This window comes from Notothenia coriiceps, unplaced genomic scaffold (assembly GCF_000735185.1).
Source record: "Notothenia coriiceps isolate Sejong01 unplaced genomic scaffold, NC01 NC01_scaffold00000339, whole genome shotgun sequence".
NCBI classification, from domain to species: domain Eukaryota; kingdom Metazoa; phylum Chordata; class Actinopteri; order Perciformes; family Nototheniidae; genus Notothenia; species Notothenia coriiceps.
The window spans coordinates 22,378,550-22,404,147 of NW_011333040.1; the positions used below are offsets into that span (position 1 = coordinate 22,378,550).

At 40.2% G+C, this 25,598-nt stretch overlaps 2 protein-coding genes across 3 annotated transcripts in view; both read left to right on the plus strand.

Moving 5' to 3' along the window:
- sema5ba (sema domain, seven thrombospondin repeats (type 1 and type 1-like), transmembrane domain (TM) and short cytoplasmic domain, (semaphorin) 5Ba) overlaps positions 1-24,689 on the plus strand; it is a 41,900-nt gene extending 17,211 nt beyond the window's left edge. The window contains exons 2-13 of the mRNA XM_010775231.1: positions 19,122-19,310; positions 19,977-20,076; positions 20,423-20,468; positions 20,562-20,624; positions 20,716-20,814; positions 20,993-21,206; positions 21,810-22,095; positions 22,173-22,308; positions 23,223-23,430; positions 23,502-23,709; positions 24,115-24,236; positions 24,511-24,689. Coding sequence (XP_010773533.1) covers positions 19,166-19,310; positions 19,977-20,076; positions 20,423-20,468; positions 20,562-20,624; positions 20,716-20,814; positions 20,993-21,206; positions 21,810-22,095; positions 22,173-22,308; positions 23,223-23,430; positions 23,502-23,709; positions 24,115-24,236; positions 24,511-24,521 — 1,638 coding nt within the window. The 5' untranslated portion in view covers positions 19,122-19,165 and the 3' untranslated portion in view covers positions 24,522-24,689. The remainder of the gene's footprint in view (positions 1-19,121; positions 19,311-19,976; positions 20,077-20,422; positions 20,469-20,561; positions 20,625-20,715; positions 20,815-20,992; positions 21,207-21,809; positions 22,096-22,172; positions 22,309-23,222; positions 23,431-23,501; positions 23,710-24,114; positions 24,237-24,510) is intronic.
- Positions 3,392-10,352, plus strand: dnajc24 (DnaJ (Hsp40) homolog, subfamily C, member 24). 2 transcript variants are annotated; one of them, XM_010775215.1, is made up of 5 exons: positions 3,392-3,458; positions 4,555-4,652; positions 6,544-6,673; positions 8,155-8,223; positions 8,959-10,352. In XM_010775215.1, the coding sequence occupies exons 2-5, from the start codon at positions 4,557-4,559 to the stop codon at positions 9,156-9,158; spliced, it is 495 nt and encodes a 164-aa protein (XP_010773517.1). In that variant the 5' UTR covers positions 3,392-3,458; positions 4,555-4,556; the 3' UTR covers positions 9,159-10,352. The 2 variants fall into 2 exon arrangements, with proteins under 2 accessions (XP_010773517.1, XP_010773522.1); XM_010775220.1 differs by having other exon boundaries at positions 3,423-3,458; positions 4,532-4,652.
- Positions 24,690-25,598: the final 909 nt, after the last annotated feature.

Here is a 25,598-nt window from a genome sequence, read left to right on the forward strand (position 1 = left end):
AACTACACATGCTGGCTATTGGTGTGTTTGGCAACATGATATGGCACGTCTCACCCTTGGGAATTGCTAGTTTTAAAAGACGTTTGTCGGCATTTCCCAATCAATAAAAGTCCGCCAAGTATTAAACTGTATACCATCCCTGGAACGTTTAGGGGCATAGGAAACACTCAAATTTAAAACATATAATAAAGGTGAAAATTGGCTGTGCCCAATAATGGGCAGAATTAATATATACCCCATGACAGCCTAAGGTCAGAAGAGCTTTAATTTAGCCAGCTGGTCTTATGTCTGGTGACCCCTCCTGTTGTAATTGATAAGCACTGAAACATGCACTTTTCAACAGGTTCAGAGGCAATATGGCAGATCAAGCCCATCGATCCAATCTTACAATTACAATTATATTGCATTTAGTTGACCGCTAATATACAAAGCGACTACAATAATTGCGGTCTTCCGATCACACGATACAAACCGTGAGACTACCAACAGAAACACATAGCTTTAAATCAGGTTTCATAGAGCTAACACGATATCAAGGTGCTAAATCGTGTTGGTGAAAGTGGCCGATCTATAGATAAACCAATCGTGTTAGTGAAAGCATATAATGTGACTCCTGGTTGTAGATCTAAACGCTCGAGCCGTCGAAAGAGATGAGATACATGCGTTATGTGATCTGAGCTTGCATAGGCGCTTACATCAGCATGCTAACAGCTGTGAATATGCAGTAGTATTTTATTTTGTAAAATGTTCCGATTCACATCAACAGGAAGTCCGGTTAACTATAATGTCCGTGCGCAACAATACCCCAACCCATAGATCCGCAGGTGAATAATAATCACCACATTACACACATTTAAATTTAAATTTACATTAAAGTATTTCGTGAGGCCTTCTAAAATGTTTTAAAATATAATTAGGGTTGTAGTTGAAGAGTTTGTAAATTATTGCGTTGCGCAATCGCACAACGGCACGTTCATGAATTCCACAACCACACACATGGATTAACATCGATTTACATTAATGTAGCCTTTGTTTCTGCTAAAAGAGGTGTCGACCAGCTGGGGCAACAAGAAAATCGGCGAAATCGAGTGTGACTATTAAAAAATAAATAATTATTATATTAATATTGACAATAACAACCGACCGTCGGGGTAGCATTTGCCGGGGAGCGTTCTCATGGCGTCTATTATCAACGCTATGGGAGGTCTATGAAGGTCTATGGGACGCCCTGCCCGTTGAAAACTGACTTCCAAGGGGTACCCTGTACGTAATAGAGTGACGGGGAGGGGCCCTGACCGTCTCTCAATATGTGACGGGTTGGGAGTGAGAACGTGTTGTCATCAGAGCCTTCCGTTCGTTAAATGTTGGTATTGTGGGTGTCTCAATATAATTCTGGCAGCTGAGGTTATCCCAACCATTAAAACTGAATAAGAACATTTTGTCAGTTTTGGAATTTCTGTTTTATCGCCTAATGACAAGGATATTCCTACCCATGCCTCTAAGAATTCCAACACTCTTTGCCAAAATGGGTTGACTATAGAACATTCCCATATGAGATGTACAAATGTGCCCATCTCTTTCTTGCATTTCCAGCATATGTTGGTATTTATTAGTCCTATTTTGAAAAGCCTAGATGGTGTCCAGTAGTACCGGTGTAGAGTTTTATACTGAGTGAATTAACCTCTAGTTTCTTTAAATATATATATACATATATATAATATATGTACCGTTATCAGTCAGAATCTGTTTCCATGTATCTTCGTCAATCTGACAGTCAAGGTCTTTCTGCCAGATTATCCTAAAATGATCACATGTGCTGCTGGTTAAATACATTGATTTACTATAGAATATTGATGCCTTATGGTTAAGTGGGTTTTGAAGATAGTCAACTAATGGGTTATCTGTTTCATTCGGCTGATACTTTTCCACCGAGCAGTGTCTAATCTGAAAGTATTTCCAGAAATCCCCCTTCTGTTGCAAATTGTACTCTTGGGCTAATTCAGTGAAGGATTTAAATATACCATCTTTATAGAGATTGCTTATTGTATATATAGCCTACTGTTATCTAGCCATCTTCTCCAAAATACTGTTAGTTTTCCTATTTTTACGTCTGAGTTTAACCAAAGTGATGCATATTGCTGTTTGAAATGTGAAATATTGTGTATTTTATGAATGGTTTCCTGCTCAAACTGCAAGACAGGAAGTTATTTTTGATGCTCAGATGTCAACCCATACTCCGAAAGATGATCTGCCTTTCCAATGACATTACTACCAACATTATCTCTGGAAACCATCCAAAACTGACCCTGAATCAGAAAGTGACCTCATTTAAGATACACACTGTGTCAGGGCATCACCTTACACTGTGTATAGGCCTTCATTTCAGATTTTGTTTAAATGCAGATGTATATGAAAAGTTAAGCCTTTTTGTTGATTTGGGAGGAAACACTAAAAACATCTTTATTATAAATATTAAGTACAAAACCAGCATCAAAAATCTTCACAAAGACAGGGTTACTTTTAGGGAAGTAGTATTGAACTGCATCAGACTGTACAGCCCAGTGTATTTAATAGAGTGAAAACCACAGCCCTCCTTTGACAGTGAATATTTTGTCACTTGACTAATTGATCCTTAATTCGCCTGAAATGAAGAAATAATTAACTGCAGAACAATGTCAGTCACTGTGTCTCCGCTCCCTTCCCCCTTCCTCTGTGGCCTCGTTAAAGAGCTGTAAGTGAGTGACAGACAGGAAGTCAGATCATGAGGTGTCATAGTTTCACCTCATCTGTTCTGTTCCCATTTCAATTAACAGATCGCTCCTGGTCTGTGTAGTCAGTGCACATTTCCCAGCGTGTGGTCTTGGCTGCTCTTTTCTGGCTTCTGTTTCAGAGGTTTCCGTGGAATTTAACACTTCATCTCACATAGTTAGATTGTATTAAAATACATTATCCATTTACATTCCAGACTATTATTTTCTTCAAATACAATGATTATCACTGTCTAAGCATACTTTATCCCTGACAAGCCAGGTTTGTACATCACTGTTTTCCAACTATCACTTGATTTGAAAACAATTTTGTTAATAGTGCTGATAAAATATGAAATTAACATTTTTGGAATGTCATTTTGACAGCATCATTTCAGGGGCTGTAGTGTTCAGCCCAATTTAGAGTATTTTATTATATTTTTTCTTTGTCTTTAGTTTTATTGATATTTTTTGTTTTATTAATACGTTTTGTTTGCATTAATTATGTTTTTTATCACCATTAAATGTGTGTGGGGGGGTGTCCCTCAATGTGTTTTCAGATGTTTCGATTTTTTTCCGTCTCCCACAGAATTGTAGTGTGGTGCTTTTATTTGTTTAAAAGACGGGAAGTATTGGTTAGCAACACCGGAAGTCAGCAGCCGGACTGAAAACACTGGAGGAATCCTTACATCGTTGGACACAGCCTTGTTGGTATGTTTAATGCATTACAATAAAACATAAAAACAGATCAAATAAAGAACGAAATGTGCTTTTATTATGTACATTCGTTATGAACAAAAGGACTACATTTCCGGCTTCACTAACGTTTGTTCTGCTCGGTGTAAACAAACGGCAGTACCGAATAAAAGTGTTTTGTCATGTTATTAAGCTCCATAACATACTGTAACGTTAATGAGACAATAATGGCGGAGTATATAAAGACACCGAAGTAGCTTTGCAGTCCAGCTAGCTAGTTTCTGTGTTACGTTCAGAGAAGTCTATAACGTATATCACTGTAATAACTTGTACAGTCTGTAGTAATATAACAGTGCATCCAACCTGACTGTCATTGAAGCTCTTTAAACAAGCAGGTGTTACTGAGCTGCTTTCCGAATAACTTTGGATATGATATATATATATATATATATATTAACCTCGCTTTGACATTTTACGTTATGCTTTATTTGATTCAATAGTTGTAGGCCTACATGTGTTATTGGGCATGTGAGCCAAATTATTAAATACATCTATCTATTAGATTAAAAGTTAGTGTCATTACTCAGAGTGCAAGTACTGAGACAATGCCATGCAGTTAGCATCTTACCAGAACTCTTAAGAGAAGCTGTAAGGTACAGTGTAATGTATATTATACATATAGTACAGTATACTGTCTACAATTCCAATAGGTATAAACTGTAGTACAAATATTGAACACACTAAAGAGGTATTAGAAGAAGACAGTATACTATAGACACTGAATAAAATATGAAACATTATAACTGGCACTTTATTAATATTATTATTTAATATGTTAAAGAAGATATAACTAGTTGGTGCCTCTTTATGTAGATCCCATGAATTGCTCCTCCTTCTCCTTGGTTCATTTATCTTCAGCTCTGACCACGTCAAATACACATGTTTTAAAGGAGTGTACTCAGCACTGCCTTTAGCTGCATGTCTGATACTGATCTGGCAGTTTTAGACGTGCTTTTGATGCAGCCATCTGATGCTTCTCTATGAAGCCAGTTGGAAGATTATTAGCTCCAACAGTATATCTGTGTTAGTGTTTCCGGTGTTGTGTTGACAGGGATGAGTGCAGAGAAGGACCTCTACGCTGTGCTGGGGGCCAGTCCCTCAGACTCAGTGCAGCGGCTCAGACAAAGGTACCAGCAGCTGGCCCTACAGGTAAACACCCTGTCTGTCTCTGTCAGCAAGAAGCATCACACTACTGCACACTGTAGGAGAACGTGTCTCCATGGTTCTATACAAATACATTATTATCCTGTGTTTATGTTAACTCAAGCAATAGCTCCTGTTAAAGTGTAGATTATATTAGATGTATTGATTTCAATTTGAATTTTTTTTTTGTTACAGGAGAATATAAAAAAGGCATTGCAGATTAATTTAAAAATAAAAAACATAATTAGGAAATAAAAACATATCAATATTATAAAGTTATATATTATCTATTGAATACACAATATCAAATATACAGAATAAGCTAATAGTTAACATTAATATATCCAGGGGTGCACATCACTTTTTTAGTGAGTTACTCAGATGAGTACCAGGAGACAGCGTTTGGTACTCACCCCACACGCACCATGGACCTCCTCAGTGTCTCCTTCACTGTCCTCTATTTACACTTCTTGCATGCTAGATGATGAAGATGATGAAGATGCACCTCCCTGTCCCTGTTTAAGCCTCCGATTTGCTTTCTCCAAAACTTGTTGCCAAAACTGTGAAGTCCTTGCATTTCCTGAGGCCAAGTTGAAGGATCAAATACTAAGAAATGATCGCATGACTTGAAGTCATATCTGATTTCAGATGTGGGAAGTTACTAAGTACACTTATTCAAGTACTGTACTTTTTTTCAATTTTGAGATATTTGTACTTTACTTGAGTATTCAATGTTATGCTACTTTGTACTTCTACCACACTACAGTTCAGAGGTAAACCGTGTACTTTTACTCCGCTACATGTATGTAATACATTTAGTTACTTTACAGATGTGGATGAATGATGTGAAATATAATCAAGTGTTAAATCAGACTTAAGTTCCACCTGGAGTAAATCCACAAGCTGCCCTGCAGTATACAAAGTCATTCAAACTAGCTGCACCTTTACCAGCTTTGAGAACACTTTCATGATCAATCATTATAAAACATATCATATCTATTATTCTGAAATGGACCAATCTGCATAATGACTACTTTTACTGTCGCTACTTTAACTATATTTTGATGCTAATAATTTTCTAATTTTACTTGAGGAACATTTTGAATGCAGGACTTTTACTGTAACAGAGTATTCCTACACTCTGGTACTTCTACTTTTACTCAAGTACAAGTTCTGAGTACTTCTCCCACCTCTATCTGATTTCAAACTCTTCCATAACACCCTGAGTAAGTTTGCAGCTGTGTGTTTTACTCCACTTTGTTGTAAATCAAACTGCAGCAGCTTGACCACAGAGCGTGAACGTTGTGATCAGCTGATTTTGCGCAGTTCTCCAGTGTGTGCGCGGGGCGCAGAATGTGCACAGGGGAGTCTCCCACTGCAGCCAGTTGGCAGAGTTTTGGTACAATTCCGTTGTACACACCGACGTTAACCCTGTCTGTGTACAGGGCACCAACTCTGTCGTCCAGTGATCTAAGCCTCTGCTTCCTGTAAAGCTTCACAGGTCCGTCGGTTATGTCCTGCGCAGCAAAGTCCGAAGCTTTTTTGCAGGGAGCAAAACGCCAAAGTGGCTGCTTAATGTCTTTTGTTTTGTTGACATGTTTAGTAGTTTACTCCACTGAGTGTTGACAAAAAACACATGTAGATGAAACATGTGTTTTGTTTTGATGACCTATCAGGTACGCAAAGGCGCGCAGTGACGTTACGCATTTTAGATTTTTGCTGCGCATGCGTACCTGCGTACCAGTTATGTGCACCCCTGCTTATAGACCAAGCTACTACTTATAAAGTATAAACAAAGGATACTGTATACGGAAGAGTAGATCATTCATACTAAATATTTACCTGTGTAGCAAAATAATTTGTCTGTATATGTTTGTGTGCGCACCCCCATTCACAGTACCATCCGGACCGCCTCGGAGGCTCTTCAGAAGCAGATTCCGGTGTGAAGAAGTTTCTAGAAGCTGATGCAGCCTGGAGGGTCCTGAGCGACCAGAACACCAGGAGAGAGTACGACCTGCAGAGGAGAGGTAGAGAACATACTTCACTTTACTTACATTTACATAGGACTCGACAATGAATCAAAAGTCATCAAAACCTCCATAAAAACTCTAACATATAATACATAATGTGTTTTTTTGCAAGTTACTGTCTAACAAGTCCTACATACATTAATTGTCATTTGATTAGAATGTAACAAAGCCTATATAGATCATCTTTTTTTATATCTAACACTAATTAAGACCCGAGCGAGGTTTAGCACTCATTATTAATGGTTCAGAGTCATTATCACTTTCAAACTGTACAACTTGATAATGAGTGTTTCCTCAAGAGTGAAAGCTAGAAAATAAGAATGAGTGAAATCTGCTCACTAGCCTAACCATTTTTCCAGTCAGTCCATCCATTTTCCCTTCTTCCGTCACTTTTCATATATTGATGGTAGAGTTTCTTTCCGATTAAACATTTATTTGAGGATGTTGGCATTGTAGCGCCCTCAAACAAAAGCACCTTAGGGTCTTGAAACCCATTAAACCAATGTGAGGGGAGGAGAGGTGTTTCCCATAAGCATTGTAACTATAGAGTTGTAAGATTGTAGATTTATGAGTGTCTTCTTGCTTTTGTTCTTTTCTTATTAATAAATCAATCAAATGATATAGCATAGTATAAAAAAGAACACATTTTTATCAGGGGGCTTCGCAGTTTGTGCAGCAGATGACACCCTCTGTCCTTAGACAGAAATCATCCCAAAGAAACGATGGGACAGCCGGATAGCTCACCAGCCCATTATGTGTGTCCTCCTCTCTTCTCATCGTTCAAATCTGTCCAAAAAACTATCTTAAGAAAAAAAAGATGATTTGAACATACATACTAATTCAATACATAGTCTAGTCCTGCTTCATTACAACTCTGAATATAACAACATTATGTGAGGGATGTGAAGACATAATACTGCTCACCGCTGATGTTTCATATCGCTGCTTAAAGGAGACCTATCATGCTATATTTGAATAATATATTGTAGGGCCTTACCTATATAAGGTATATTTATACGTTTTCTTTTTCAAAATACCAAACAGGTCATGCATTTTAGCCATGCCTCATTTCGCTCTATTTTCCTCTCCTCCACCCTGTCTTTGCATGCGCTGCAGCGGACCACGCCCCCCTGCAAAGGAGGGGGCCGAGTTACGAGCGTCATGTTACCATGCTGTTACCATGCTGTTACCATGCTGTTACCATGCCACGGCAACCTCTCATTCCCCTGATAGGTGTAGAGTTGGCCATATAGGCGGAGCTCCTCGTCACTGACGTCAAGACTATTTTCAAATCTGGATCAGTTTTTATCAGATCCGTTGCAGCCCCTTTTTTAGAGATTTGGGTATGGAGGAAAATAGAGAGGGTTGTGTTTTCTGACACTTGGTGAATTCCCTGAGACACCGGGGACACATATTCATGTATGAAAGACGTACAAAGGTGCATTTTGCATGAGAGGTCCCCTTTAATGTTTCTCCAGCTCAGGAACTGAAACAGGATTGGCCGGTGGATTCTACCGTCTGTCTGGAGGACATGACCTGGGACGAGGGTGAGTACACCCCATGTAAACTAAAACACACACGTTTTGTTCAGAATGATAATCTCCACATGTTAGAACCACTTTATGATTTTTAAGCAAACGTGCAATTGTGAGAAGTTAAAAGCTAATGTTCGGCTATAAACAAACTACATCACGATCACATTCCTGCACCAATCTTTTCATAGAGAAGCACCACTCTTTTCATAGAGAAGAAGTTAAGATATTTCATGACCTTGAAAAATAAACACATGAAAATCCAATAATACCATCCTGTAAGCATTGATTTGCAACAGTGTCTGCTATGTTCCAACACAACCAGAAATATTAAAGGAGATGATGATGGGAGACACGTTTATATTGTCACCTGGCAAAAGCAGCATAAAAGAATGAAACCATGTTTTCCCAGTAACTTTACACACACAATAAGGAGCATGCTCAGTGTCAGTGTGAAGTGCTGTCGTCTGTCAGAAGAAATGTTCCTCCAGTGTAGATACCAACAAACAAACTTGCATTATACCACTTGTTGAGCAAAAGAAAATTATAGTTCCTTTTACTACATTCGAACTTCTAATATTGTAAATAACAAATGATTGAGTCCTAATATCTTTTGAGTTTATAATGATTCATTTGGGTTACAAGTCATGGTCATAATATCCAAACAAGTTCTTACTCACTGTCTGATTAAGTCAGATAAATCAGTACTTTATCTCAAATGTAAGTTATGTGTAATGTGTGTTTTTTCAGATGAGTGTGTGTACGCATACGGCTGTCGCTGTGGAGGAGGGTTCGGCATCTCAGAGGAAGAGGTGGAGGAGGAGACACAGAGAAGGCAGCAGGAGGAGGAGCAGGAAGCAGAGGGAGGAGTGATGGTGTGCTGTGACACATGTTCCCTCAGTGTGTGTGTCACATGGTCACTACACAGAAAGACTCAAATGTTAAAATGACAACAATAACACCTCTGACACTGACGTCACCATTATCCTACTTGGAGGAAGACACCAAATAAAGGAAATGTTGGTGGTGGACAGCTTAAGAGTTCTCTCAACACCTCCACCACTTGTGTTAAGCAGCGTGTGAAGCAAGGCCTCACAGCACCAATACAACAGCTCACTGAGGACACATTGTGTATGAATGTGGCACATTTGATGTTGAATTGTGTGAATGTAAATGTTGCTTTCCAACCCTTCTCTTTGTGGACATGGACAGCACATCTCTGACCTATGATCTGCTCTTCAGCCACGGCCTGACAGGGTCCTGTTCATCTGTTCCTTTCAACACAAGTTTGACTTCATCTTAACTGATATATATATATACACATATGTTTAACTCAGTTTATGGGTGCTTTGATAATGTCTTATTTTGAAATTTGAAGAGAACTCATGTTACTCTACATTACATTTCATTTAGCTGAAGCTCTTATCCAAAGCGACTTACAATGAATGCGTTCAACAATGCAGATAACAACTCGAAAAGTGCAGGTACATTAACTTTTAAAGGTCAAACCATTGTAAGTGCTACTGCATTGGCTTTAAAGAACACCTTTCTAAGTGACACACACTGAAGTGGGTTTTCTTATAGCCAAGCTCCAGTTATATAATTGGTCTAAATTATATCTTTTGCTAAAAGTTTACCAAATTCATTGAAATTGTAGTGTATTATTTTATTATAATCTATTATTTATTGTATATTATGTGTAGGCATTTACATTATACAATTATGATTGTGATAAATGCTAGAGAATAAAAAAAATGTTTTCTAGGTGTGTCTATAGAAAATATAGTTTTTCTTATCTTGGGCCCAACTGTTCGAGGCTAACATGAATTCATTGACAATGATCCGGCAGAAGCTTGGTTTGTATCTGATAAATAATATCCACTCTCATGTCCACAAAGGGAAAACGGGCCCTGTCAACTTCTTTTGGGTTTTTGTCTCTCCCAATGTCTGCCTGAACTTGAGAGGCTGGAAGACAACGGAGGATGCATCAATCATTTCCTTTATTTTGACTATTTATTTTCTTTTTAAGTATTTTAAGCAGTTCTTTACATACACAGACAATTCAACTCTTGGAATGTTCAGTTTGAAAATATTTCAAAAAACAATAAAGGTGACACGAAACAGCACAGACATCTTAAACATTATTATACTTGATTGCATTTCTTTCTCTCAGTAGTTGTCAACCAAAAATGTAATGAATCATTTCATATAGATATTATCAGTGATCACATTGAAGAAAAAGTACCACACATTTTTACACAAGTAATCACAAACTTCATTCAAAAAAAGTATTACATGCATTACTACTATTACTCAATATAATTGTAATTCATAGCCCACTTAATAAAGAAACCTTAATTAAAATACATTATTGAAAAATACATATATTTGATGTATTAATTAACTTATACTTATAACTCACTTAACCCAAATATAATACAACATATATTAAATAACCTGCATTTTAAAACACTGTATGAAAATCAATAATGCAGCTACGTCCAAAATAAATGAGTAAAAGCTAAATGTGCACCATGACTAACAAGTCTAACCATCTGTCATTCAGGTTTTATTTTAGGCTTACCCTATTCAATAGAAAGGTGCAACCCTCTTATTTCCATGTGGGTATGGGAGCTATGTTAGGTGCAACTGGCAGAGGTGGGAGAAGTTCTCAGATCATCTTAAAAGTAGAAGTACATCAGTGTAGAAATACGATGTTACAAGTAAAAGTCCTGCATTCAAGAGGTTACTCAAATAAAAGTAAACAGTATTAAAAACTTAAATTACCAAAAGTAAAAGTAGTCATTGAGCAGATTGGTCCATTTCAGAATAATATATATGATATGTTTTATAATGATTGATCATTGGCTGGTAGAGCTGGTAAAGGTGCAGCTAGTTTGAATGACTTTGTATACTGCAGGGCTTGTGAATTTACTCCAGGTGGAACTAAAGTCTGATTTAACACTTGATCATATTACATATCATTAATCCACATCTGCAAAGTAACTAAAGGGATTAAATACATGTAGTGGAGGAAAAGTACAAAGCAGCAAAACAAATGAAATACTCAAGTAAATTACAAGTACCTCAAAATTGAACTTAAGTACAGTCTTTGAATAAATGTTCTTATGTACATTCCACCCCTGGTAATTGGTCGCTGCATCTTAACTAACGCCGCTGACTGTGTCCTGTTGACATCATCTTCAGTTAGAATGTGACCGCTGAAGCAGTCGAACCGAAATTGAATCCGTTTTGTGCAACAGATTTCTTTTTTCTTCCCGTCAGTGTCAGGCTCTCAGTGATAACGGCTCCTCTCACAGTGTTGTGGATGTCAGGAAGAGTGCATGGAGATTGTTGTGAGGTCGACACAGGGGGGTGGTCTATCCTCTGGAGAGCCGATCAGTGAGGTTTTACTCAGGCAGGGTGAGGGGCCTCTGTGCACTCTGGGGTCCTCGCTGCATGTCTGAACATGCCTGTTGGCATACCTGATGCTCATCAGCCACATCACAACCAGCAGAGAGAGAACACTGAGCAGATGAGATAATATAAGATCATACTGCACCTACTTCTTGAACTGCACACCTTATGTTGATTACTAATCAGGAAAAATGAAGGAATGTTTAGAAATCACATTTAAAATCACCAAACATAAAAATATGTGTTTCATTCATTGTAAATGAATGACAGGATTTGACATTATAGCAGCGATACAATACATTAGTATATTGAGTATGGCCTCTGCAGTTCCATGTTTAAAATGTTGCACTCATACTGACTCACTCATAAAGGTCTTCTGGCACTGTTATGAAATCAAAAAGACCAGGGAGGACATTGACAGATGGATTTCAAGAACTGTTATAAAACAGATGTAAAACGAGCAAATTAAGAAGAACTTACACTTGATTTATCAGTTTGCACATTGCACACCAGAGTAGCAGATTTTTATAAGTGGCTTTGATTTGAATAACAAAACACGTTTGCCCCACCTCCCCCTATACCTGCAAATGGTGCTAATTGTTGGAAAGTGATCTATCCCTCAGAGGACAAACACTTTAAATTAATTGTCTCTGTATACCAACCCCCCTACATAATCCAGAATTGAATATACCACTTATAAACCCTAAGCTGTATGCTATACATTTCTCATATATGAACAAAACAAATTGCTTGCTGTTCCTTGTTGTGCATTACTTTCCCAAAAACTGAGTTTTATTATTTATTTTATTGATTTGTAATTAATCTTCTAAGGCTACATTACATAAAATAAATAAAACAGAACATTGGGTTCAAGATATATCTGTTTATCTAAACAGCAGGTACAACAAACTAACACAATTCAATCAAATCTTTTGGATAGACTTTGTAAATAATAAATACATAGAGAGTGGAAAATAGTTCATTTGAAAGATGAGTTTCTCTTTATATGTGATAAATTCTCACCTATGTTGTAGTGAAAGCCACAAGAAACAGAAAAAGGAAAATCCCCCCAAAAAGCTAATAATATAGATAGTAAAACTATGTTCTATGACCCAGAACAATTATCATGTGACCACCTAGGGGTCCTGACCCCCAGGTTGGGAACCGGTGCCCTAAATGACAGAGCCATTCTCCTCTCTGCGGGGCTGCGACAGACTCACAAAGGGAGAAGGCTGGTAACGACTCTGCTGCCTCTCTGGTCACTCAGCCTGCAAAGGTCACAGCTGACAGAGGCTCCCTGATGATCATCTCTCATCTATTATCCCCCCTAATCCATCCACCCATCCATATCTGCCCTCCTCACCCAGAGAAGGTGAAGAACAAGGGGTGGAGGGCACAGAAAGTTGGGGTTTGACAGAAAAGAGGAGGGGGGTGTATTGTCTGAATTTAGTGCTAATTATTTTCTTTGCAGCGATGTCAGTACCAGCAAAAGTGGTCAGCGGAGAAGGAGAGTTTCTAGTGGTTCGCTGATAGGGGGGTGGGGTGGGGGGTGCGAGTAGATGTTTAAATGAGGGGTTGGTCGTATATTGATGTGACAGACACAGAGACACGCTGGGACACAAAATCACTTTCACCAACACACGACCACCTACAATTAGAGCGCTTTAGATCACTTTCTACCATCCACCCCCAGAACCCCACCCCTACACACTGTAAACATCTTACAAACACTGATGAAATCAAATCCCCTTTTATCAAGTATTCATTGTGATGAGTGCAACAATGTTTGTAGTTTATTTCTAAGATCAGACAAGGTGAGGAACTGCCCACATACGGACAAAAAAAACGAATGCTTAAGGAAATCATATGGTGGTTATCCCCTTGTGGACAGCCACGTGCAGAGGATGTTAGAGGGACTAAGGCCCAAATTCAAAAAAGGGTTTTTGTTACACATATTCCTGGAATAACTACATTTGTGACAGTTTTAAGGGTTATTAAAATGTATGCATTTAAAAAAAGCCGAAGTTGGAGATTGGTTCAAACACTCCTACACAACAGTTCATCAATGCAACATGCAAAGAAATGAAGTGTACCCCCTTCTCAATAAGGGCATTCAGATTATGCCTTCGAAATAACAGGCAATCTAAAGGTGTGATTTTATACAGCTAATAATATGTGTATTAGACACAGTTGTTTTTTGTTGCTTTATGTATTGATTTTTAAATTGAAAAAAGTACATTCTCAAAAGTGGGCAAAAGGGCAGGTGCTCAAGTCCCTTTTCAGGTCTATCTGAGCACCTGTCTGCTTGTGTTTGCGTCATAAATAAATAAAACTAGGGTTTAGATGATTGTAAGTTACGGCAAATGACATTGAAAGCATCAGAGTGGATGGTTGCTTCTATGGAGTCGGACAAAACCATTCATACTATTTTAACTCTTTCATGTGGTAAGACACACTGGTAGGTTACAACTTAGAGTATTTACATGATGTGTAACACATACACACAGACAGAGGGAGAGAGAGAGATTGTGCATTACAGTAGAACATATCAGCAGTAGGAGAAAGTGCTGTTAAACCGGGTCGAGAGGGGGAATACCCAGAGTGCACCCTGATGGTCCCTCTGGCTGGGATCCTGTGTGGAGGTGGGAACAAATGAAAGGAGCACAACCAACACTCCACCATCAGAGCTTTTGGCAGAAACAACCAAATGATAGTTCAGAACATACATGAATGGGAAATGGAAACTTTAAAGAACACTCAAAACTGAATGTAAAGTGCATAACATCACTTCATCACATTCTCCTTTAACACTTTCTCCAAAATGCAACAATAGAATCCATTACTCTTAAACATCCACACCAAGAGCTGGCCAATGCCTTTTGCTGCTTAGTAAGGACATACACATTGGCTTTATTTGGAAATAAAACAATTTCTAATTAGATTACATCCAGGTGTTTCAATTCTTTCTCAGAATAAACAATGTTTAAATGTGTGGATGAAATGGGAGAAAAATGTATTTACCCGACAAACAGTTATGGATGGATTAAAAAATAAATATACATTATGAAGGCCTATTTAAAATAATGTATCAAATCGATTGAAGGAAATACATGTTCAGCTTGGCAATTTGTTTATCAAAATACAGAATAATTATTATAAATAAATTGTTGTTGTCTTTTTCCTTCCGCCCTTTAAACAGTATAAGGTTTAGGTTTATTCCGATTGTTGATACTCATAATATAATTAATTGTCATTCAAATTTTTGTGATAACATTCCAGTGAACATGTCAGCGGCCATTCACATCGCAGCCTCCACAAAGAGGAGCTGTTGACATTTACAGTAACATCATATCAGGCTTGAAAATGAAATGACCTCCCCCCCTCCCCTTCAGTCAGTGTGTCCAACAGAAGGGGGGGGGGGGTTCAGCAGCCACCTTGTTAATAAGAAGGGAACTCCCATTGGGTGCTACTGCTAACTAATTGGCTGTATAGCAGACAGGCCTCAGAGACACTCAGGCCCTGTCAACTCATTAGCATGTTGTTAGCTTGTTATTAGCTTAAAGCTTGTTTAGCTCCTCAGCTTGATGAATGATCAAGAGAACAATCAGTGGACCTCCAGTGTGTGTGTGTGTGTGTGTGTGTGTGTGTGTGTGTGTGTGTGTGTGTGTGTGTGTGTGTGTGTGTGTGTGTGTGTGTGTGTGTGTGTGTGTGTGTGTAAAAGCATCCTGTGGTTGCTACGGACCAGTATCAAAGCTGCGGGGATGAATGAGGCCAATTTCCATTATTAATAAAAAACATTTTAAATATCTCCTACATCCCAAACGACTAAAGCGACCAAAATCTCTTTGCCAACAATGAAGTGTCACTTCTCTCTTCTGTTCTTTTCTTCTTCTTATATGTATATGTTATTGCACGATCGTCCATATTTTCGCAATATATTATTCAGATCAGGGCCGTTTCTAGCTTTTTGGGGGCCCTATGCAAGAAGCTGTTTGGGGGCCCTAGTTTTGACAGCTTTTTAACTACAATGGGGGGGATTCTGAAGCCTTTAAGATGATCTGTGGGGAAGCATCAATCTGTTACACTTTAATAGGAAAACAGGCTAATTTCATGACAACCAAGCAATTGAAAATTACAAAAAATGATATTAAAAAGGTGAACAATAAGGCTCCTCTATGTCAATAAGTGCAAGAGATGCAGCATTTTCTCAACAATGTTTAATTTACATTTTTCATCTTCCTCAGACGTCACTCATTGGCTGTTGATCGTTGGGCTGCCAGCCCATTTTTTGGGTGTCCTTTTGTTGAACTGTCTGTTTAACACTAGAACCGCCAACGGGTAAATTTTACCCGCAGCCGTTTTTTGATTGTATGTAACTTTTGTTCAATAACATATTAAAGTCTCCCAGTCCGTGACTTTTCCTGAAAGTGTGTTATGTAGCACCGTCTGTTGTTAACAATTGTCAATATGAAGTCAGATTGAAAAAATCGCCAAAAAAAAACGCCATTTATACCTACATCCGCCAGCGGGTAATATTTACCTCAGAAAATGCAGCGTAAACATGACGTGTTGCTATAGCAACGCCTTATGTCTACTGCGGTTCCTTATAAATAGAGAGATAGATAGATAGATATATTGATAGATGGATAGATGAGAGAGAGATAGACAGACAGATAGATAGTTATAGATAGTGTAACATCTTGGAGAATACAAGATCTTGGATGACTGAGCTCACGTTGAGGACGTAATGCATGTGTGCAGGTTACGCCAGACGTGTCCCCCTGCTTAAGCCAGTACATGTCCAGGCCCGTCGGAAGTTTGCTAGAGAGCATTTAGATGATCCGGAAGAGGATTGGGAGAATGTCATATGGTCAGATGAAACCAAAATAGAACTTTTTGGTAAAAACTAAACTAGATGTGTTTGGAGGAGAAAGAATGCTGAATTGCATCCAAAGAACACCATACCTACNATAATCTATAACTACTGTCACTTTTCAAATTGAACATGTGCTCTTTTATTAAATAAACTAAACGCTTTCATTTTAAGTTGTGAGTTTAGTGTTTTTGACCCTAAGAAACAATAATCCACAGCTCCCCCCACCCCGCTCAGGCAGCACCCCCCCAAAGCAGTAAACCTAGGGGAAACATGGTGTGGTATTTATCTGTTTATAACAAATGCAATCCTAATAGCAGAATTAAATGGCACCCTATTATGCTCATTTCCAGGTTTCATAATTGTTTATGTATTGTATATATCATAATAACTTGTGGATTTTAACCATCTACATGCACACAAACCTATATAACACACTACAGGAAAGGGAAAACTCCCAAAAGATGTTTAATTGTTGGCATTTAATCTAAAACTAATCTAAAAGTGTAACAAACTTTCAGCACCTTATTTCTCTCTGTGTATCTGAGCGACTTCAAGTGCCCCCCGTGAGTAATGACACACACTAGTGAGGGAGATTAATCACAAGGCAAACACAACTGCTAAACTAAACATGTCATAATTTCTGCTTTATTGACTCAGTGAAACTTTCTGCACGGTGGCGGTAAGAGGGTTAACATCCTGCTCTGTGTGCAGGTCACATGTTCGCTCCGTGTTCCTGTGCTTTGCCTCCCACAGTCCAAAACACACACAGGTCACATGAATCAGCCACTCTGTATGTCTAATCTCCTCGCAGGTTGTTGAAGCTTAATGGTGTTTTTCCAACACGGGCAGCGACATGAATGAATGTTCTGACATGGTTCCAGGAACTCAGGCTTAGATGTTTTCCCGTCTACTTTTCCTACGGGTTTTGCTCCAAAAGCAGGAAAATCTCGGCTTTATTTTGATTCTTAAATGCTCAAAACCCGAGCAGAGTTAGGGGTACATCTGTTTGTTTATGTCCACATATTTATATATTACTACAGTAAACAGTATTTATTCTACCCTACAGTATTTCATTTGTCTACTGCACGATCATATTAATGTTATGTCTTTCACTTTTACGTTAAGTGTATCGTAGGATTCTGGCACTTTTTGAGATTTTCATTGCAAAAATTACGCTATAAAGACAAATAAGGCCTTTACATCTTTGGAAATCATTGGAATCCAAAGTGAGAATCTGCATCTGAACATTTCCTCCTGCCCCCTGGAGAATCTGAGTGACATGTGGTGCTGCCCCCCGCTCATTGTACTTAATAAAAAGTCCCAGAGCACCAGGCCTCTCGCTGGCCTGCCTTTGCACCGTGAGACGAGCGCGGACACATAACAAAGGCGAGGCCAGCGGTGGAGGCTCGCTGCTGTCGCCTCATTAAGCAGCAATGTCAGACCCAGCAGGTTGAAAAACCTCTGCCTGCACAAACACTCAGACAGGCAGACATTCAGCGCCTCCGTTCTGCAGGGGAACCAGTCTGAGGGGGAAAGGAGAGCGAGAAGCTAGACAAATCTGCTCAACTGAATGGTTCAATACGTTTAAAATACAGTATGTGGTGGGTATGTTATGCTTTAAACAAGTTAATCTGATAATAAGAGACTTTTATATGAACAAAGATCCCCCTTTTCAGATTTGAAAAGCAAATGTCATCTGCTTGTATCACGTTCTTTAAAGTGTTATGGTCTGCTTCATAGTCAAAAGTGTTCTCTAATACCATAACTCTGAGGCTTTCTTTAGTTTGTCCACAACCTTATCAAGCATTGCCTTGTTTTCCCTCCCAGAAAAAATTGACATGGCATGTTTGTATCTAATATTGTTTCATGCTTTATCAGTAGCGTAGGCATCCTCCCTTTGTCCTGTGTGTGTTCGCACAGTGGTGAAAAGAGCTGTCTTTGACCTGTTGGAGTTATTTGGCATCGTCGAGCGATCTTTCTAAGATTGGTTTCTAAGCTTTTTACTTCAGGTTGTTTGACCAAATGGTGTAAAAAGGGACTTTACTATGACCCCTGAGCCTACTGTCATCATCATCATCATCAGATTTAATGTACATAAATGAGTTTTTGATGTCGACACAAAGACTCTTCATGTGGCTCACGGTTCAGCCCCGATTCTGAAAAGCTCTCCTCAGTCACACAGATCTCTGGTGATGGCACCCTCTGTCTGAGAGTCTGCATTAGAGAGATTGTCGGCTCGGGCCTTTTGAGGCGAATTAGCCATGACCGAGTCCTGCTGACACTGAGAGCAGACGGACAGAAACTCCTCTGGGTCGGGGGGGCACACAAAACTAATTTAGATGGATAGACAAGCGAGGAAGTATGTGAAGAAGTGCAAAATACTGTATATGGAAATTCGTATCTACTGCTGGTGTTTACGTTGTTTGTATGGGTCACTAGACTTATTTATAGAGGCGTCTGTTGATATAACCTTTTGAGTATTTTAAAGAACTCCATGATGTTATACACACTGCTTTTTATACCATAACCTTCCTCTAGAGCACAATAGACTGAAATGATCCCACAATGAATGCATTTTAAATCGGGATTGTTTTAACCGATATCTCCTTTGCTCCATCAGGTGTTTCCTGAGGACCTGAAAGAAGACTGGATGTGGTTGTAGCTATGGGTGAGTCAGGGTGGGGGGTGCGGTCCCTCTCCCCCTGTGGCCTGCTGCTGGTCGTCTGTGCGTCCGTCTGTCTGTCCCAGCAGCCCAGCATGAAGCCAGCAGAGTGCAGCAGGAAGGAGCATCCTGTCGTCTCTCACCAAGGTCAGAGCATCAGGATACATGTGCTTTAACTAGACTTATACTAAGCTCTTTCCTCCCTTTACTTCTATCCACTTATAGCAACACAAGGCAAAAGTCTTGGCCTTCACATCAGATATCCAACTAAAAGACAATCATTGGTTGTCTGTATTTTTGTATCTTTAACGAGCTTTGTTTTATAGCAGCAGTCGGAAAGAAATCGATAAAAATGAAGGACTCAAACTAAGGACATTGGACTATTTGCTCCTTTTAGAATATCTATATAGTGAATCAAATTAAACATCAAATACAAATCTCTTTTCACTACAAAGAGCTCATTAAGAGGAGTAAGTGCTCCGGAACAAATATCAATATCCACCTCTACTCACCCATGAATAGTTAATCACATCTCTTCAATGTCTCAGCTTGATTCATAATTGCCACAAGACTTCCTAACGCTCTAATACTTTCTTCGGCCTATTAAAAAAAACAAATCTTCTCGGTGTGTAAAAACTTTTAATGAGATGAAAGGCTGCTGCAGGATCAGGGGATTCACAGGAGAGAAATGTGACACATCAGTAAAGACACTGAGGGCTTACATGAGGCTGTGAGCCAGGTACCATTCGGTGGAGATGGTTCCCACGCACTTCAGAAAATGTCTCCTCATCCTGATGCGTTTTCTCCGTGCAGCGCTGAGGCCGTGGATGTTCGAGTTCTCCCATCCAGGAGTGAAGGATTACTCCCAGCTGGCTGTGGACCTGAGCAGGAACCAGCTGATTGTGGGAGCCAGGTGACACGTGACATTATATCAGTGCATTTAAACATAAGGAAAAAAACTCAGAATTGCTTGATTCATGCATTAGCTTTAAATAAGCCAAACCCAGAGCTACAAAAAGAAACGTGTTTATGTGTAGACTTTCTGTTCTTCTGATATAAACTAAGAGCCAGTTCCACAATTTCTTTGCAGAAAAACTACTCTAAACTTTAACAGCATGACGTCATCATATGTTGCTATTAAACAATGTTGTAAAATATATTTTCATAATGACATTTGACCATATACATTTCTTAAACTAGCTTATAATTTCCTTTGCAGTGTTTGTGCTTCACCTCTAATATGAAATCTCTTTTTCCAGAAACTTCCTCTTCACACTGAGTTTGAGCAACGTCTCGCTCATACAGGTAACATCAACTTGTCCTACAGTATGTGTTAGTAGTATTGATTGTCTTGCTCCGTAAAGATGTGCAAAATATTAATTTATTTTTGTCCCTCAGGCGACAGAATGGGCACCGGATGAAGACACAAAGCGCTCATGTCAGAGCAAAGGGAAATCAGAGGTGTGTGTTGTGTGTCTCATAATACAGAAGTCTTTATTCAGAATTTGTCCATTTTTATTTATGACTAATCATGGTGTGTGTTTTTCTGCAGGAGGAGTGTCAGAACTACGTCCGGGTTTTGTTGATCAGCGGGATGACGCTCTTCACTTGCGGCACTAATGCTTTCACCCCCGTCTGCATGACCAGGCAGGTTGGTACAAAAGATTCAAAGCATGGAATAAAAATACTATTTACAGCTAAATCACCACAGGGTCAGTCAAGTTGTTTTCTCTACTGTAGGGACATTACTGCAAACCAGCTGCTGCATTGAGGTAGGAAAACACATTGTGCAGTCATTGTGTTTACCCCTGCGTTTACTCCTCTGCCAGGTGGGTAACGTCAGTGCGGTGTTGGACACGGTGAACGGTGTCGCCCGCTGTCCGTACGACCCGCGGCACAACTCCACCGCCATGGTGACGGAGCGAGGCGAGCTGTACGCCGCCACGGTGATCGACTTCTCGGGACGCGACCCCGTCATCTACAGGAGCCTCGGGAACATGCCGCCTCTACGCAGCGCTCAGTACAACTCCAAATGGCTCAACGGTAAAACAACTGATATGTCCTGATCTCAGTGATTGTGCTGTTATGTTAAATGTTTGTTTTTCATGTATTGTGTCTTGATATCTGACTGTGTTGATGTTACACATGGAGCTGCTGTCATGCAAGTCACATTTCAGAGTCGATCTGACCATTAAAGTATATCGTATCTTATTTGAACTAATTAGACACAGAGGTGGGAAGTAGTGACGTACAAATACTTTGTTATTGCATTGTACTTATTCTGGTATCAGTACTTTACTCCACTATTTATGTTTCTGACAAACTTTTACTCTTTACAATTTTCCTAAATACCTGTATGAAGATGTAGATACAGGTAAAGTTCGACACGACTGAAAACAGACATTCCTAATCACCCATGGCCATATATGAGCGAGATGTTCAATAGAGCAGTTGCTAGTTATGCATACTTTTAAGTACATTTCAAAGCCCATACTTCGGTACTTTTATGTGAGTAAAGAATTCAGTACTTCAACTATTACCAGAGTATGTTTAAACACGAGTATCTGTACCTCTACTCGAGTGAAGGATGTGTACTTTTTAACTGCTGGACTACATCCTTGTTTCCTCCTCCCTTGTGTGTTTCAGAGCCTCACTTCGTGTCGGTTTATGAGATCGGTCGGTTCACCTATTTCTTCCTGAGAGAAACAGCGGTGGAGAACGACTGTGGGAAGGTCGTGTTTTCTCGCGTGGCTCGGGTCTGTAAGAACGACATGGGGGGTCGTTTCCTGTTAGAGGACACGTGGACCACCTTCATGAAAGCCCGACTCAACTGCTCTCGCTCTGGAGAAATCCCGTTTTACTACAACGAGCTGCAGAGCACCTTCTACCTCCCAGAGCAGGACCTGATCTACGGCATCTTCACCACCAATGTGTGAGTAATCTGGGATTATAAAACATCATTTAGGTTATGTTTTTTCATACACTGAATCCCCCTCTTCTCCCCTTTAGGAACAGCATATCAGCTTCTGCCGTCTGCGCCTTCAACCTGAGCGCCGTCACTCAGGCCTTCAACGGGCCGTTTCGTTACCAGGAGAACCCCCGCACCGCCTGGCTCTCAACCCCAAACCCCATACCCAACTTTCAGGTAACTCACATATTTGAACAACCTGGATCCACATATGCATTTTTCTCTGACAATGTGGTGTTGATAGCTGTACAAATGTGAGCCTTCCCTCCAAGAAGTGGTGGCATTTTATCTTGATGTGTGAAAACAGAGAGTATATTTTGGTGAGAATAGCTCAGCTCCATCCTAGGACTTTTACTTAAATAACAGAGTATCCCTACATTTAGGTATTTCTACTTTTACTTAAGTACAACATTGGAATACTTCTTCCACCTCTGACCTTCACAAAGGTATTTTGGAGCTCGTGCTCCTAGGTTGGAAACAGACTAATCAGTTATATAAGCAGGAGGCTTTTGTTCAGGCGAAACCTGCAGACTCATCATTTTTAGGGAATAATTTGCTTAGGTATTCAACCTTCGACACAGTTCATCACGTTCTCCTCTCACTGTCTCCTTTCCCATGGCGTAGGTCTACGGCCTTGAGTATTGCTGCTGCTATCTCTCTTTAGGAGGGGCAGCTTGGGCGCATTGTTGTTGCCAGTCTATGACAGAGCACAAGCCGCCATGAGGTAGTTTACTGTTCAGGGACGAAGGTTCCCTGGCGCACATTCTTTCCTATGGACGAGAGCTCTAGTTAGATTCAGGGTCCATATTGCTTTAGTCTCACTGATGAAGAATGTTGATTATTACCTTCTGAACTAGTTGAAACCTCGAGCTGCAGAAAGAGTTCTTCAGAATTGGTTTGGTAACCGCTGTGTCAACTCGTGACACACCACCTGTCTTGTCAGTTCTCCGGCCGTAACTCCAAATAAACCGTCAGTGTTTGCCATCAAAGCTCCAGCTCTCCTCGTGTCTCTCTGAGTCCTGTTTCCAAATGCTTCAGAAGTTTCTGCCACAATAATGATGTTTTGAAAACACGTCTCACTAATCCCTCAGTGTGGGACGCTGGAGGAGGGCAGCCCGGGGGGCAACCTGACGGAGCGCAGCCTGCAGGACGCCCAGCGGCTCTACCTCATGAACGACGTGGTGCAGCCGCTCACCGTCAACCCTCTGCTCACTCAGGACAACCTGCGCCTCTCCAAGCTGGTGGTGGACATCGTGCAGGGCCGAGAAAGCCTCTACCACGTCATGTACATCGGAACAGGTGAGCAAAAAAACCAATAAAGACATTTAGTAAAGATCATTTCATCCTATAACTTGCCTATCTTTAATCAGAATACGGCACCATCCTGAAGACTCTCTCCACATCCAATAAAAGTCTCCAAGGCTGCTACCTGGAGGAACTCAGGCTCCTCCCCCCGGGGAAGATCGGACCAATCAAGAGCCTGCAAATCCTCCACAGTGACAGGTCTCTGATTGTTGGGCTGGATGACAGACTGGTGAAGATCCCGTTAGAGCGCTGCTCCAGCTATCCAAGTGAAGTGTAAGAGCCAAAAAAACTCAAACTGCAGCTTCAAACTCAAAAATACTTGATAAAAAGGTTGATGATCATAGCGTCATTAAAGAGACAATAATGTGTGGGTGGCCAAGTCCAAAAAGGTGAGAGAGATGATTGTTAAGAGCCCAAACTACTTTTAAAATGTCAGTCCATATTTTGACAAATCTAACAGCAGACGTTACCAGGCATTTTATAGTCTGTGGGTGCTACTTCAATATGTTGAAAACCTTTTAAAATACTGTGTGACGCCTCGGTATCAGTCTATCTGACAGCCCTATAGAGGTCTTCCAATACATAAACAGAACATTATTTAAAAACAAGACAGTAGTGATGGGAAACTTGATATTTCTGCAGCTGCAACACTTTAACCGACTACATATCTTATATCAGTCACTGCTTGGAAGCTCGGGACCCGTACTGCGGCTGGGATCTCAAACAGAAACGCTGCACCACCATCGAGGGGAGCTCCAACATGAACCAGTGGACCCAAAACATCACCCAGTGCCCAGTAAGACACACACACACACACACACACACACACACACACACACACACACACACACACACACACCACACACACACACACACACCACAACACACACACCACACACACACCAACAACACACTGTTTTCTTTCTTTTTTGTCACCGATGGTAATTATTTTGTAATTTGTTATTGTCCTCTTGTAAATGCACTTTCTTGTACTTACTTTAACTACAAATAATTATAAAGTGAATTAAAAGGGTTGGCCTTTAATCTATCTCGTATCTCCCTCTCTGGAGTGAGGGAAACCCTGAACCAGGATGAGCTTTTTGGTACGTGGGCGCCGTGGCAGCCTGGTAACCAGATGATGGCGAGGGATCCGTCAGCAGCTGTGTTTGTCGGGTCCCGCCTCGTGTGAACGGACCTTATGGCCGTGGTGGCCGGCGTCGAGTGTAAAGGACCGGACCATGCCAGGTGGCAAAACGCTCGGTAACAGTCCTCTCTTATATGAACATTAATCAAAACAAGGAAATCATCTTCATCCAGAGACCCTCAAGCTTTCTCATACAGCCTTGGTCTTTTATTGATTCAGACAAACAGACAGACAGATATTGAGGTCAGATATTGGATCCAGATATTGGAGTCAGATATTGAAGTCCGATATTATATCAGATATTCAGATTTATCAATATTGAGTCCAGATATTGATCAGATATTGAGTTCCAGATATTGAATCCAGATATTGAGTCCAGATATTGAAGTCAGATATTGAGTCAGATAATTGAATCAGATATTGATGTCAGATATTGAGTCAGAATTGAGTCCAGAATAAAAATTGAAGTCAGATATTGAGTCGATATTACTCACCAGTATTGACTAGAATATGAGTCCAGATATTGATCAGATATTCGAGTCCAGATATTGAGTCCAGATATTGAAGTCAGATATGGAGCAGAATTATTGACCAAAAAAGGCCCACAGATTCCCAACTCTGGCTCCTCAGGAAAATGGCGCGGACCCCTGGTTCCTCGTGGGGTCCAGTGCAGCAGCAGCTGTGGGATCGGGTTTGAAGTGAGGCACCGCCTCAACAACCTCCCTCCGACACGAGGGCGAGTGTGTGGTTGGGGCCAGGGGCGGGAGGGAGTGAGAACATACATCAGTGTCTTACCCAAGGAGGTAGCGAATGTAGGCATTGACAGTAAAGAAATCATTGGCATTTCTACACTGTAGCATTTTGCATATGTAAATGACTGTACTTAATATACGCTTTATCCAGTCCTTTAAGAACCCCTCAAAGCCGCTTTACAATACACAATGTCATTCACCATTTCACACCAATTATCATACAGAGCAGTGTACCTTACTACTAGGACCTAAACATTCCACTACAC